General features: G+C 40.2%; 2 protein-coding genes across 6 annotated transcripts in view; one reads left to right on the top strand and one right to left on the bottom strand.

Annotated features, from left to right (window-relative positions):
- ntn1a (netrin 1a) overlaps window positions 1-15453 on the top strand; it is a 113913-nt gene that overhangs the window by 51606 nt on the left and 46854 nt on the right. For both annotated transcript variants that reach the window (XM_057843592.1, XM_057843591.1), the window contains exon 2: window positions 6389-6577. In XM_057843592.1, coding sequence (XP_057699575.1) covers window positions 6389-6577 — 189 coding nt within the window. The remainder of the gene's footprint in view (window positions 1-6388; window positions 6578-15453) is intronic.
- pik3r5 (phosphoinositide-3-kinase, regulatory subunit 5) overlaps window positions 1-15453 on the bottom strand; it is a 133523-nt gene that overhangs the window by 106918 nt on the left and 11152 nt on the right. The window lies entirely within an intron of this gene.

The following is a 15453-nucleotide window of genomic DNA, read 5'->3' as shown; positions in this document are numbered from 1 at the left end:
TCATTGTTCCAAAACACTCATGCGGCCAAAACAATGTCATAAAAAACTGCCGTAATTCATTTCATTCTGCAGGACTATTTTTTTTTAGATACGTAATACGACCACAATAGAGGGGAGTGCTTCGGCCAATCGTGCTCACGCTGCAATTGAGGAAGGTGGGAAGTCGGACTTATCCTACTCGGAGGGTACCAGTTGCGACCTCAAAGCGTTCCAAGTGAATGTAAACAGCAAATAAGGCTGATCGCGACAAGTTTTTTTTTTTTTCATTTTGGCCATCAAAAGACATTTTGACCTCCAGCAAACCTGCCTGCGATTAAATTTTGGAGGCGTTCCCATGATATTTTTCAATTTCGGAGGTTGGAAACTCTGACTTCCCACCTTCCTCGAATGCATCATCAGTCTGCTGAGTTAACTGACGGCCGGCAACATGGTAGAATGTGCATTTAGAGGCTGTAGAAACAGACATAAGACATGGGCAAAGGAAAGTATCAATAAATTCCATACGAACAACGAGGAACAATATAAAAAGGTTACTTGCTGCTGGTTGTGAAATAAAGAAATGAGCGGTTAAAAAAAAAAACATGTGATATCACTCCGCCCTGCTCCTCTGCAGAGCTTCTGGATTACAAATGTTGCTGTTCATACTGCAATAATTGACAAGTTAAAATAACTTCATCCTGAAAACATAGCCAAAACTATTGATTGCATGGGTCATCGATGATTTTTCATGTGTGCATATGTTGTTTTTTATTGGCATGCTAAGTCAGCCCAATTGACTTGCGCTAGCTTCAATCAATCAATCAATCAAATTTATTTATATAGCCCTTTCCAAAACCTGATAGGCCCTCAAAGTGCTTTACAACAAAACATGACTCAAGACAAATAAAAGGCAGGAAAGTATTATACAATCACATTAAGAAAAAAAGAAATGAAACAAAAACAGCACACCGCGATAGAAGTCCAGCAAATAAAGCAATAAAACCAATAAAATCCAAAAACATTAAAAATCCTAAATCAAATAAAGCCAGGTTATCCTAATCTGTGTAAAATGCAAGTCTAAAAATGTGTGTTTTTAACTGAGACTTAAAAAGACCTAGATCCGTAGCATTGCGGATTTCAGGAGGAAGGCTATTCCACAGCCTACGGGCAACAACCGCAAAAGATCGGTCTCCCAACTGTATAAGTTTCGACCTCGGAACATTTAAGAAGAGAAGCTGGCCGGTCGAACGAAGAGTCCTGCTAGAGTTACGGAAGGTTAAAATTTCCAATAAATAAGATGGAGCCTGGCCATTAACTGAATTATAAACAAACATTAAAAGTTTGAAATCAATTCTAAAATGGACCAGAAGCCAGTGGAGTGGTGATAGCACGGGGGCAATATGCTCACATCTAGGTGTACCTGTTAAAAATCGAGCAGCAGCATTTTGAACAAGTTGCAGACGAGAAATTGAGGACTTGGGGAGGCCAACATAAAGTGCATTGCAGTAGTCCATCCTAGAGCTTATAAAAGCGCCAATTGCTTTTTCAAGGCAACCAAGAAAAGGCTTCACTTTGGCCAAGAGACGGAGCTGGAAAAAACTTGCTCTTACAACAGAACTAATCTGCTTTTCAAAGGTTCGCCTGCTATCGAATATCACTCCGAGATTTTTAACGTGTGTCTTAAAAATGTCAGCCAGAGCACCAGAGTTGGGCTCAAGGGCATTCATCATAGAGGGTGTGCCAAAAGTAATAAATTCAGTTTTGCTATTGTTGAGATGTAAGAAGTTTTGTGCAAGCCATTGCTTCACATCAGATATGCACTCCATCAATTTAGCGAGAGCAGTTTTTTCGTTGGATCTCAAGGGCAGATAAAGCTGCAGGTCGTCAGCATAAAAATGAAAACGTCAGCATAAAAATGAAAAGCGATAAAATGTTTTTTTATAATTGATCTTAAAGGTAGGAGATAAAGCGCAAAAAGAACAGGCCCTAAAATAGAGCCTTGCTGTACCCCGCAAGGCAGAGAAGTTTGTGAGGAGGAAAATTCCCCGATCATTACTTAGAATGTTGTATGTTGTAGGTACAATTTAAACCATTTTAGAACGTTACCACGGATACCTATGACATGTTCTAAACGAGATACAAGGACTGTATGGTCAACTGTATCGAATGCTGCTGTGAGGTCTGTGCTGTGTGCTGTGAGGTGCTGTGAGCTTAGCCACTCCGGAGCCCTAAAACCAACAAATAACTAACAAACTACACGGAATTTGTTGAAATCACCTCCACCGACTAGTTAATCTTCGAATTAGCGAGGGTTTAAGAATGATGTCAAAAATTCTGAACTTCCTCTATTAAGTTGAATGGATTTCTCAAAAAGCAAAGCTGTGTTTTTCTTTAATTCATAATGGGTAAAACGGTCTGTCTTGTATGTGTTAGTGATAAACATTGAATCAGGTTGATTGTATGCGGTACTGTTGGATACTGAATTGATTGCATCATTACACTGCAGGGAACTAAATAAGTGGATCTGCAGTCTTAACATTGAAGACTTAATGGGATGTATTTAATATGTCTTGTTGACGTAATGTCTCGAGTGGTTTGAACACTTAATACTCCTTCCATGCAAGCCAAAAATAACAATATCTCAGTAAAGACAGCCGATCTCACGTGTTTCCATGGACTTACACCTTATTTCTACCAATTGTTTTGTTCAATTATAGTTGTTTTACTTTGTCAGATTCTGTCAGGTTTGTTTATGCCAAACAGCAGTACAGACAAAATTCAATTCAATTCAATTTTCAATTCAATTTTATTTGTATAGCCCTCAATCACAACAGAAGTCTCAAAGGGCTTTACAGAGGCAATATGATACACAATTAGAAATGAAGCAACAAAGATGAATAGATGCCAAGATTGTCGCCGCAGAAAATCGATGTCTCTTTAGTGTAGCAATTGCTTGAGGTGGCTGCAGTCTTTCTATTGGTGAATAGTGAATGACCAATTCAGGTTGACCAGAATAGTTGGTTGAAATGAAAGAATGATCTTCAGCAAGCCGGCACGTGGTTCGTCTTTGCAAGTAGCAACATGTCTCCCAAGGCGAGCGTCTTCTCACTGAGGATGTATTGGTGTGAAACAATGTTGCAACAAAGACATGTCTTTGGGTTCGAGTCTGATCCTTACACAGATCTCAGTGGTAGTTTTCGCCAGCTGTGTCTCATGGAGGGAACAGGACGTCTTGGATGTTCAATTCTTTTCAACACTGTGTCACAGATGATCTCAAATATGTCCAAACATTAAGACTGTGTTGTCTTAGAGCCTGAGCGGCTTATGGCTGTCTTGTTCAAGTCCAAAAAGAGACTGAATGAGGGTTTTGTGGTTACCTGCTACAATACAAACGGTTGTGCCATGTTTATATAACCACAAATGCTGCTTACGCAAACATTTGTCTAAAGACGAAAAAAATAGTGAATAATTTACTTAAAGGGTTCCACGGATAGAAAGACTTGTAGTTCTTAAAAGATAAACGTTATGAGTTAAAATAATTTGATATTGAAACCCCTCTTGATGTTTTCGTTGTCATACAATTTGTAAAATTAGTTTAACTACCAACCATTGTTGTTGATGTCGCAGGGCGGTGATGTCACATGGTTAAGCTGCCGGGCTTCCAGAGTATGACTTAAGCGACATAAACAAGTAATCTGTTCAACCCTTTCAATTTGAACCCGAGAGGAACATTAATGACCATGACAGCACTGTCAATATTTCACAAAACGAGCAGCAAAAGCAAAATGAACTGGAAAGACGGGATGAAACATAATGACAGTAGGAAAAAAAAATGGAAATGTCTACAAAAGGCGAATTTCACACTACGCTACGCTTTCAGCTTGTTTTGTTTAGATGCATAAAGACAGAACATACTAAAAAAGCCTTAAAGACCAAATGTGAAGTAATTTCACAACATGCCAAATAGGGTCACAATTAAAGTAATTAAACATTGTCCAACAAATAAAGCATGAAAAAATAATGTATATGTTGTATATTTGACAAAATAATCGCGTTTCCGAAGTTCGAGCCTGAAAGGGGACAAACCCGGAAGTGATACGTCACACCGAGAACAGCGATGGCAGAGCTTCATACGACCGCCATACAAAGCCCTTCAAACAATGATTCAAACAGCGATATAAGCGATAGATCGAGTGCAAGGGAGGAGATCCAAGTTTTTGAAGAGTCGGAGGAAGAAGAGGAAGTTGCAATTTTATGTTGGACATAACATGTATTGGCAAGACGCTACTCAGGATGCAAACAATGTGCCTAGACTACCTGACATGGAATGGAGACAAGACCCATCGAGATTAAAAGATATGTAAGATATAGGCTGTTATTATTTGATTTGAAGATGCAGGCATTTGCACATAATTTTATGTGTTTGTCTGTCTGATGACATTGTTTAAAAAAATAATAATCAGACTTCATGTTCATTTTGGCAAATCCGGTAGCTCTCATGCATATAAAATAATAATATAAAAACGTTGGGGGGAAAGAAGAGGTGAGTCATTGATGGCTTTCTCCACTTTATTGTGGCAACAATAAGAAAACAAAATAATAGCGGACTGCCGCCACATTCGACCGCGAAGTTTTGTTTCTCGCTCATCTCCCCCACGCCTCCTACTACTCACAGCTCTCCATTCCCAGCGTCTCTTAAACGGATCGTGCATAGTGTCTTGTTATGAGGTTTTTGTTGACAAAGGTATCGAACACACGACGTGCTGACAACTTTGTTTCTTTATTAACACATGGAGCTAACAGTACGAACACAGCTTGGGGCTCTCGGCAGGCTGTGCGGAGCGATAGCTAGAGCCTGTGCCTGTCTATCACACTCCCGTGTCACGTGACCAAAACAAGAGTAACGTTCCGTGCACTTCAGGGTGCCACGAAAAACATTATATCAGAATATTACACGCAGTTAGGACATTACAGTATAAAATAATAATATGCATAAATTCATTTACACAACAAAGCCCAAGAATTGCATGTAGTTTATGAAAATTAACGTCACATGAAAGAGTCAGAGATTTGTTGGTGCACTGAGAAGCTGGACCAACAAATCACACTCCTGGCATTTAAAAAAAAAAAAAAAAACTTGAAATTTGCGGCATCTTGGGAGCAAGCAGCCAGGATCAAACGGTATTTCAACATGCCAAAAAAACTTGCATTTACTGTCTTTTTTCAAAAAGAAGGAAGATGGTTCAAAACGAGTCAGAAAAGCACATAGAAAAGAAAGAAAAAAAGGAAAGTCCCACAGCATGGCAAGTGGGCATTTGCGTTTTGTTTTCAGCACCTTTTTCTGCATAATGTGATATCCGTAACTGTGTGCAGGCCCGTGAAGGGGCCATCGGACAGCAGAGTGGTGACGTAGCGGGAAGTGAGGAGAAGAGTGCGGCATGAGAGCAAAGTTGGCGTTCGCATGTTGCAGCAGTCCGCTGTTATTTTTTGTTATTTGTTATTTAACTGTTGCCACAATAAAGTGAAGGAAGCCATCATTCACTCCTCTTTCTATTTCCCTATTCGGGCTATTACAATATGTTCCGGGACCTGTCCACGTGCTGTCATCCCTGCGCTGTCATATGTGCTTATGATTTACAAATTAAGTACTGTTCCACAACAGTTGGCAGCTCTGCTTTGACAAAGTCATCAGTCATCTATCCAAAAATCACACTTACTTTTTTGCAAATCCTTGATCGTAAGCAGACATCTTCGAAGTCTTTGTAGCAGAGAACACGACTCAATGATGGCGTGAAATTCATTCACTTAGTGCGAACAAAAGATGTCCATTTACGTGCCCTGCTATCCTTCAGCCACTCATACAACTTTTCTTTAGATTGAGAACAATACATAATGCAACAAACAATACTGTTCTATGGCGGACTTCCCTCGCACTTCCCGGTGTGACGTAATTTCCGAAGATTGTCGAAGAAAAGCATTTTCGTTGTCAAGGGTGTTGCTATGGGTTAAACAAAGAATCTGGAAGGGTTGCGTTAAAAAAATGTATGAAAATATGCCTATAATTGTTTAGCCATTGATATTATTCAAAAACATGGTTGGCCAACCTTACTTCACATTTGATCTTTAATTCTCATTATTACATGAACCAGTGCTCAGGTTTATTCTTGTGTATGTATGAGGGTATCACTGATGTCATAGAATGGCAGCACTCAAAAGCAGTGTTATATTTCTGTGTTGAAACATTTTTTTCCCATTATCATAGGTCTGAGAAATTCTCTGGTTGCACACTTTAACCCTTTGAGCAACAGTCTTTCACATGAACGTCCCTTTTAGTCATTCGCTATTAGGACGTTACAGTAGGTGTTTGTGAACGACAGACACAAATTGTCTTGTCTTTTCATCCCCGCAGCCTGTAACTGTAACCTCCACGCCCGACGCTGCCGCTTCAACATGGAACTGTACAAGCTATCGGGCAGGAAGAGCGGGGGAGTGTGCCTCAACTGCCGCCACAACACGGCAGGACGGCATTGCCACTACTGCAAGGAGGGCTACTACCGAGATCTGTCCAAACCCATCTCGCACAGGAAAGCCTGCAAAGGTATGCCGCACCACTAGTCACATTTGATTGGCTAACATAGTACCAGGAATGACAAAATCTCTGCCTGCACTAAGAGCTGCCACGTCCTGGTAATATTGGCTTTTATGATTTTCTCCCATATTAGACATCAGAAAAATTTAAGATTTTTGTCCAAAGGGAATGCACATGGTTGTCTGTTGTTTTAAGAAATATTTTGGCAGAAAAGCATTGAAACATACAACATAAAAACAATAACTTTAATTGATGATGACTGTGACTGGTGATGAACAATGTAGGTTTTTTGCAGTTGAAGACAATAACACTTCATTTTTGCACTTAAAGCCCTTTTCACACACATATCCAGGGAAATTCCCGTGTAAGGTGATGCGGGATTTACTCGCGTCATTGCTTTCACATATGTAGAGATGTCCCAAGAATGACGCGGGTTGGACACTTTCACAGACTTGTCCCGTGTTGCCCACTGGCGCTCTCTGTGCGGGGAGGGCTGCTGGCGCGATTTTATAACCTGGACATTACGTCATTTTTGGTCAGCATCTGCTGTCACAATGTTGGTCAAATCGTGTTTTGTGCCGGACGGAGCATTCCCAACGTCGTAACTGCAGCCAATTCAAGCTCATCAAGACTGTATTTAAGCCCAGGCGATCCAAGAGAAGGGTGGAAGGAAGAATCCCGCTGGCTGTGTTTTGTTGTCTTATCGGCTCTCTGCCTACTGCTTAGGTTAGTATTATTGATCTCCATCGATCTACTGTCACGGACCCGTTGTGTTATTCCCCCTTTTCTGCGATCGCGTGTATTTTGTCTGTATTTAAAAAACCCTTGAACACATCCCTTCGTTGTTTTTTTTTGCTTTGAAGTTGTGAAAGAATATATTTTGTTCATGCTTATAAAACACATAACTGGTGTGATACTATTGTCATTTGTTAGGCTATTCATCCAGGTTCATGTGTTGTATTTCTTTGAACATAATACAAAGAGGTTCACTTGACTGTGTTATCAAGTTTTCCCTCCCTTTTGGTGCCAGCCACGGCCGTGTTCTCAAGGTCGTATACTGTGGAAAAATACCAGAGTCGATACTTCAGTTTCATTGTCGTTTTCATAAGTATCGTTTCACAGTAAGCATCCAGTTGTGAGAAACAACACCAAATAAGGCACTTCCTAAACTGTTGCTATTCTGAACTAACCAATTACTGCACGCCATGTACTCACATTCTGCATATTTATTTGTTGCCATGTATTATCATGTGACTTTGGGCAATAAAAGGGGTGCACGAAGAAAAAAAGAGTTGGAGATCGCCCCGTGCACGTACAACTGAAACTCGAGTGATTCCTGATTTGAATGTGAGCTTTCCCTTTTCCTTGCAACTGTCCTTAGAACAGAATACTGGTTGTCTTTTATTTCCTGACAGAAGTACAGCCTTGTTTCTGCAGTAGTGGACCCTAACATCGGCAACAAAATAAACCTCATATTTCCAAAGATGGACAATGGACTCTCTTCCTCGGTTCTACTGTTACGGACCCATTATGTTATTCTCCCTTTTCTGCGATCGCGTGTATTTTGTTTGAATTTACTAAACCCTTGAACACATCCCTTCGTTGTTTTCTGCTTTAAAGTACAACCTTATTTCCTCAGTAGCGGACCCTAACATTGGCAACAAAATAAACCACACATTTCCAAAGATGGACGTTGGACTCGCTTCCTCGGCTCTATGATCCTGTAGCAATTTAATTTCGTTATGTTTTCAGTTTAATTTAGCTATTTCCTGCTTGCGATGTTGATAATTGCGACGTTTGTTTACCACTTTTCGTCTTACTGCGAAGAGAGAAGAAGTGACGATCGGCCAGCCATGATATTTACGTCATCGTGCTGTGATCCGGTAATTTAACGTCTGCTTTCACGCACACCACTTCCTGGGAAAGTCCCGGACATTACACTAAGACGCGACCTGTGAAATGTCCGCGCAATCTCCGTGTCAGTCAACCCAGGATGTTGTTTTCACATACAAGTGCTGCACGGTTAAATCCTGCGATATTCCCAGTGTTTCCGAGCGTTTGGAAATTGGAAAACTGAAACAAGGTACTTTCTTACTTCTTATATCTTGTCATTTAAGGCTTCGTTTCAACGTCACTTGTTACTACCCCTAAAATGTGACTAGGTTTTAGACGTTGGCCTGAATGAATTTTCTTGAGATACTGATGATTGGTTCTATGGTTCTATGGATCTATATATATATATATATTTTTTTTTTTTTAAATTATGTTTTTCTATATGGCACGGTCCTGGTCCGTGGCTGATGTGTGAGCACTGCTACTCCAGAGTTTTAGATTAATGGCAGGAAGTGGAGGAGGAAGCACGGCGTCTCAACATTCCTGAACCTTGTCTCGCCCCGTGAGCGGAGATGAGTTGGAGGTCTGTGGGGATGGCGGTGGAGTGGGTGTTCCCTCTTTTGACATTGAGTTATTTGACTTAATTCGAGGGGAGGTGAGGGGATGACAGGACAACCAAAGCAAACAGAGGTGAGGTGCGAAGTGATCGACGCAGCAAGTGGGAGGCCAATCGAAAGGGTGACAGATGGGAAGGAATGAGGGCGGCAGAGGTGGCGCAAAGACGCCCTCACGCAGGTGCGCGCACCTCTTAATGCTATCAACCCTCAGCCAAGCTAATAAAGGTCAAAAAGTGTGACTTTTGTCTTCTCATGTCTCCTGTAGCTCCAGGTAAAAATAACAGAAGAACAATCCCTGCACAAACAAGCTTTGTGGTCCAAAAATGGATGTTCACACGTCCTAAACACAGACCCGCGTGAAAATGGCAGCTGCCCACCGACAGCTTAAGCTATTGTTTTCCTATATCGCTCGAAAGACAGACGGGCTTCGTGTGGAAGTTTAGACAAGAACTACTGAAATCTTTTGTGTAATTCTGTCCTTCAGTCAGATTTAAAGCCGGCCACTCATTTTTCAATACAACGGCGCACCAATCCAAATGCCATTACATCACACGATGTCTCACAACACAAAATGTCAAATTTCAGTAAATGTGCAAAATAAACACTGTTAAACATGCATTAGTCAACAAAAAACAGGGTAAGAAGTTGACGATGCCAAGTCAAAAAACATAATTTTGAAGAAATGTGCACTAACAAAACCTAAATGTTATATCTTGACATGAACATCGCTTGATCGTTTGGGTGTGTGACAAAACACTGCACACCAAATCGAGCAGCATTGCCATCGCTGCTCCACCAGTATAACATCTGGGGTCACCATGATAATAACAGAAATGTTAGTGAGGAAAAAAATGTTAAACTGTAAATTTATAGTGAAATCATTATGTGCACTTGCCTTAATGTCAGCTTCTAATGAGCCCTCGACTACCATTATGAGTTCACGTCTCACAAAGAACAAACAAAAAAAAGTTAAACAAACACGTGTTGGCCATTATGTCAATACAGTAAATCCATGATGGAGACCTTTTGGCACACAATAAATATTCCTTCCAGCACAATTCCTATAATGACAGAGCATTTTCATTTTCTTTATTGTTCCACCACTGGGTTCCTCAGCAAGGGCACCGCTTAAAGTTTAAAGAGCTTGGAAGCCCAGCATACCACATTTGGATCAGTGAAGGAGATCTTTTGTTTATTGTCGTTCCCAATCAAATGTTGTTAAAACAAAAATGAAAGCAAACACAAACGTTTATCGTCACTATAAAGCATCTTAACCACGTCCAGAGCCGCGCGTGCTAAAATATAACCACATGACTAATATGACTTTGCAGTTGGTAATGAAGGGAGTGTCAAAAAGAGAGTCAAATGCTGTAAAAAGTCATGTTGTTCATGAACATCAGCATGTATTTGATCCCTTAATCTGTCATCTAAGTATAGCTGGCAATAGACAAGTTTCCTGAGCAAAAATTGGGCGGCGACATCTAGGCCTGTCGCGATAACAAATTTTAGTGTGCGATAATTTATCTCATAAATTATTGCGATATGCATTATTATTGCGCCCCCCTCATTTTTTTTTTTTTAAAAACCAATTTACAATAACACAGTGAGAATACAATACTAATAGATCAAGTACACCCATTTAAACGCAATAAATGTTTACTCTTAAATGCAAAAATACTGTTTAAGAAATCACAACTAAAAATAGTAGACCATGCCTCTTAAGTAAAAGACAACAATATCAATACCGCACACAAACACAGAATAAACAAAATGTGTTTTTCAAGAAAAAAAATTAAATTGCACTTAATAACTTTAGCATTTAGGCAAATGAAAACTTTTCCCCTCATAGCTTCTGCTATGATGTTCCATGGGGATGCAAAGATACAGTTAAGTCACGGTTCGGTACGATTTTCGATACGGGGGACACAATTTTCGATTCGATTAAATACATTTAATGCTCTGAAAAAAAATAACGTTTTTTTTTTTTTTTTTTTTGCTAACGAGAAAAAATTAAATTGCCATCATATAAACATGCATTTTAGTGCATAATACTTATATGCTTACTTCTTACTGATCTGAAGAATTTTTTTATAAAAGTGCTGAGAACAATCTTTACTGTTTGTAAAGTGAGGCAGGGCACACTGTTGAATGCTACAGGTCTCTTAGCAGCTAAGTTTACTACATGAGCAAAACATCCTATTTGTGGTCCGAATCCATCTGTGTCACGTACTGAATTAACAATATTTGCAGCATTGTCTATAGTCACTGGTATGGATTGATTTGCCCTGCTCAACTTCCATTCAGTCATGGTGGTTTATAATTCATCGATGTAGTATATGGACTACATGGCCCATAATCACTCTGGACTCACGTAGCCAATGGCATGGGACGTAGCACATCTAGATTGCTATTTCATGATATCTAGTGTGTGCGCGCATCAAAAAAGTTAGCAAACGCTACAAAAGTCACGTGTGCTCATTACTGCACAACACCAGCATATGACAATCGACTTTCATAAACAGGACGAGTTTGACGCACAGCGCTCTTAATTTGCCACTCAATGTTCATCATGTCCATTCAGCTGTCCGTTGTCAAAGCGAGGTTGTTCGTAGCAGCCAAGTCGGTAACAATGTTTTGGCGGACATATCCGGAAGTGCACGCACGACTTTCCACCTTATGATGAAACCTTCTTCGTCCATGTTCGTTGATGTTTAAACCGTTAATAAGACACTGGGCTGTTGACCCCAGGCCTGGATCCATCCATTTTGACGGATGCGTCCCCAGCAAAAATAGAAAATCGCCTAAACCATTCGGCGGGCTCAGGCACACCGGAGATGGTCCGCAGTCAATCCGGAGCACTGACGCGGCCGGTATAGGTTGAACAATAGGATATAATGGGAACGGATTGGCTCCGGCGCTATTTTTTAGTTGGTAACAAGAAATCCGAACTTTTAACAGCACGTCTGCCACACGCGCGCATGCACGTGCGCGCGAAGCGATAAATCACAGCGGAAAAATTACCGCCTTCATTTGTATTTATCGTACGATATATGGATTTATTGCATATTGCGACAGGCTTAGCGCCATCTTGGATGTTTTGTGCTACGGACTTCCGGTTTAGACAGAACACCGTGAATTGCGGTGGAAGTAGACAATGATTTAAACTGCCAAATCAAACCAGAGGAACACACGGAATCTCCAAAAATGGATCCAGCACGACGTAGATGAGACTCTGGGACTTTCTGTGTTATGCTTGGTTGTGTGAACTCCTGGAAGCTCCTACATACATGCTTGGAAGTGGAATGTTTTGAACAGCGTCCAGCTTCAAAGCACCAGTGTGGGTCTACCAAGCCATACACTTTAATTGAAACCAGCTGCAAATTAAAGATCTGGCTCACAGCTTTAACCCTAAAGGGGCCACGTAAAAGATTGCATGTTTGTCCTTATAATTTCGTTGACTGTTCGTGGACAAAATTCCAACAATCTGTGCAACCTGTGTTAACATTGGGTGTAGATTGATATGCCGGCCACTTGAGTGACCAAAATGAGGCCAAATTACAATATTACTGTTGCCGAATGCAGAAGGGCTGACACAGATTTTGTTGTTACAAAGAAATACTATTAGGTAATTTTAATAAGTTACGGTATTATGAGCTCATCACACATGTACATATAAACACAAATAGTATGTCATTCTTTTTATTGCAGATATTGATCACAATAAAACTTTTGGACAACATGAATCCATTTCTTTTTCCATTTCTGTTTTATTTTTAAAAAATGGTGCATGTGAAAACAGGTCAATAAATCGCAATTTATTAAAATTATTAGAAAAATCTTAATAAAGTTGGACCATAAATCGAGCCTTCCATCATCAAGATAGAATGTATGTCGTCTTGATATATGTCCATCAACGTAAGTGTTGTTTTGAGGCACATCAAGTTTTCTTCCCTTGCCTAACGGCGTTTTCCACCTGTAAACAAACAAATAAAAAATGTGTAATGCTTGAATTTATGCTTTTAGGGTAAAAAACCCTTGTGTGGCTTGTAGTAGATGAGTGTGTCTTTATCGCTGAAGCTAATGCAAAGCTAGTGATGTCTCAGCTGTGATGCAACACACAGAATTGTGGTCAAATTGAACAAAATTGTACCTGTTATTGCTTTGTGGTAGCATTGTTTTGGTTCCACATCTGCCTTCATGAATGCTAAAATTCCCATATTCATATACTATATAAGACCACATTCAACTGGATGCTTCGGAGCTTTTCAGGTCCCTGGTTGCATTTCCATCCACTGCCATTACAGCAATAAAATAAAAAACTATTTTGGTTGCGGCAACTCTTAGCCATTTCTGGATGTTGTCCTCCCATGTCGTGATGATGGCAGATGGATGCTGCGTGTCCAAATTGTCTTTTTTTAGGGATTTTGATGAGTAATGCCGCTAGAGCGCCACTGTTGTTTTGGCTAGAGAAAGTATAAAATGGAAGTCGCGAGCAGAAATGCGGAAGTAAAGCGGAAGTACCAAGGAAACTTGTCTATAAATTGCCATACAAACTAATCAGTTGGAAAGAATCATTTGTTTGTTTGATTTTCCCTCTGAAGCGAGGAAAAAAATACTTTTGAAGTCATAATATTTTAAAGACGGAATATAATTGACAAATGATTTTGTTATGGGGCTGCCAATTAATTAATTAATTAATTCTGTCACTCTTTTGTCTCAGGATTTCAAAAATTACAATAATTTAACTGGTGTAACAGAATTATTGCTAATGAACAAAAACAACATGATCTGTTAAATTTGCTGGCAGACAGATAGTTTCGGTGTAAATTGTTATGGTGATGCAATAGACACGCGCTAGCTTAGCCACTCCAGAGCCCTGAAACTAACAAATAACTGACAAACTGCACAGAATTTATTGAAATGAACAAAGCAAAGTTTTCGGTGTAAATAAACTGAAGGACACGGTTAATGTTCACTTGTAAGCGCAAATGATTTGGAAGCACTTCGATACAAAATTCAATCACTGGAGACAACGAGGATGAGCTGCAGCTGGGCAGATCAGGGATTCTGTTAATGCGAGATGCTCATATGCCACCTAGCGGGAAGTCAAGACACTTGAGGTGTCAAAGCGAAAGAGAGCTCGCATGCCACCTGGCGGGACGCCGAGGCACTCAGGCACACCAAGCGAGAGAGAGGCGTTTCTGGATTTTGCCTGTCGCACAAAAAGTTAAGATCTGCTCACTCATTTTCTCTCTTGACGATGCTCATATCAGGGAAAAGTCATTACGTGAGGTGCTCTTGTACAAAGTGGCACTGTACAAAGTACAAATGAATTTGGATGTCTTTGACCATTTCGTTGTTGAAAAACTAGATATTCATTCATCTAAAAGATGACAACTTTGATCAGTGTTTTTGTGTTCTGATCGATATTGTTTCGATTGTGCTTAACCAATCGATATATTGATCCAGATTCATGCATCATTACACAGTAGATAGATAACCTAGCTGGATCGAGTACATTACACGCCAGCGATGTCTTCATTGATAGGTGGATGGATAAATAGATGGATGGATGGTTTGTTGAGGAGATATTTTATATATTCTAAAGCTTTCATTCATTTTCTTTAATTTTTAATGTGTGAAATGATTGAGTAGGGCTCGGACCTCCCATCTATGCAGCCATACATACTGTAATTACATACTAACATTTTCCACTTTGCACTGACATATTCAATTACATCAATGTTGGCTTAAAATTGGTGGGTGGGTGCTAATTAACCTACGATGACAATTGATTGGAAGCATAGACCGGTCTTTCGGTGGCCAACTCAAACAACTGAATCATAGGTGTACAATAGTGTGTCTATTATACACACACACGAACAACATTGATACGGGCGCGAAGACCTGTCCAACAAATTTTATGGGTTTTCTTTAAGTCAGCACAATTGACTGTGGCAACAGTAAGCAAAGTGTATCTACAAACAATCACTGCTAATTGCCAATGAAGTTTGCTCATTTATGTACTCTTAAGAGCATCACTTGTTCTCCTTTGAGAGTAGCGCCTCACACACATGTATACGTCTTCACACTCACTGACTAAAGGCCAAGTTGTGCTTCTGTGGCAGGCCTGCGTGGTGACGCGATGGAAATGGACTGTGATTGGTCTGCTCAGACTGTTGTTGTCGGTTCAGCGCGAAATCAACGCCATTTTCAAACATTGTTTCGCCACACGCAAAAATTGGACCAAGCCGACGGGAGTATCATCATAGAGCAAGTACGACAACTTCTACAATGTCTCGTTAAGACATTATAAAGATTGCCAAATGGCAAGGTCAGCGATTGCATTAAAAAAAAAAAAAAAAAAAAAAAAAAAAGGAAGACCCACCGAGACAAGCATGTGTATGTTCGGAAGCGAATGGCCACCGGAAGCGG

This window comes from Corythoichthys intestinalis, chromosome 8 (assembly GCF_030265065.1).
Source record: "Corythoichthys intestinalis isolate RoL2023-P3 chromosome 8, ASM3026506v1, whole genome shotgun sequence".
NCBI lineage: Eukaryota > Metazoa > Chordata > Actinopteri > Syngnathiformes > Syngnathidae > Corythoichthys > Corythoichthys intestinalis.
Note: the sequence above shows the minus strand (reverse complement) of the source record. Positions and strands in the feature narration are given on the sequence as shown.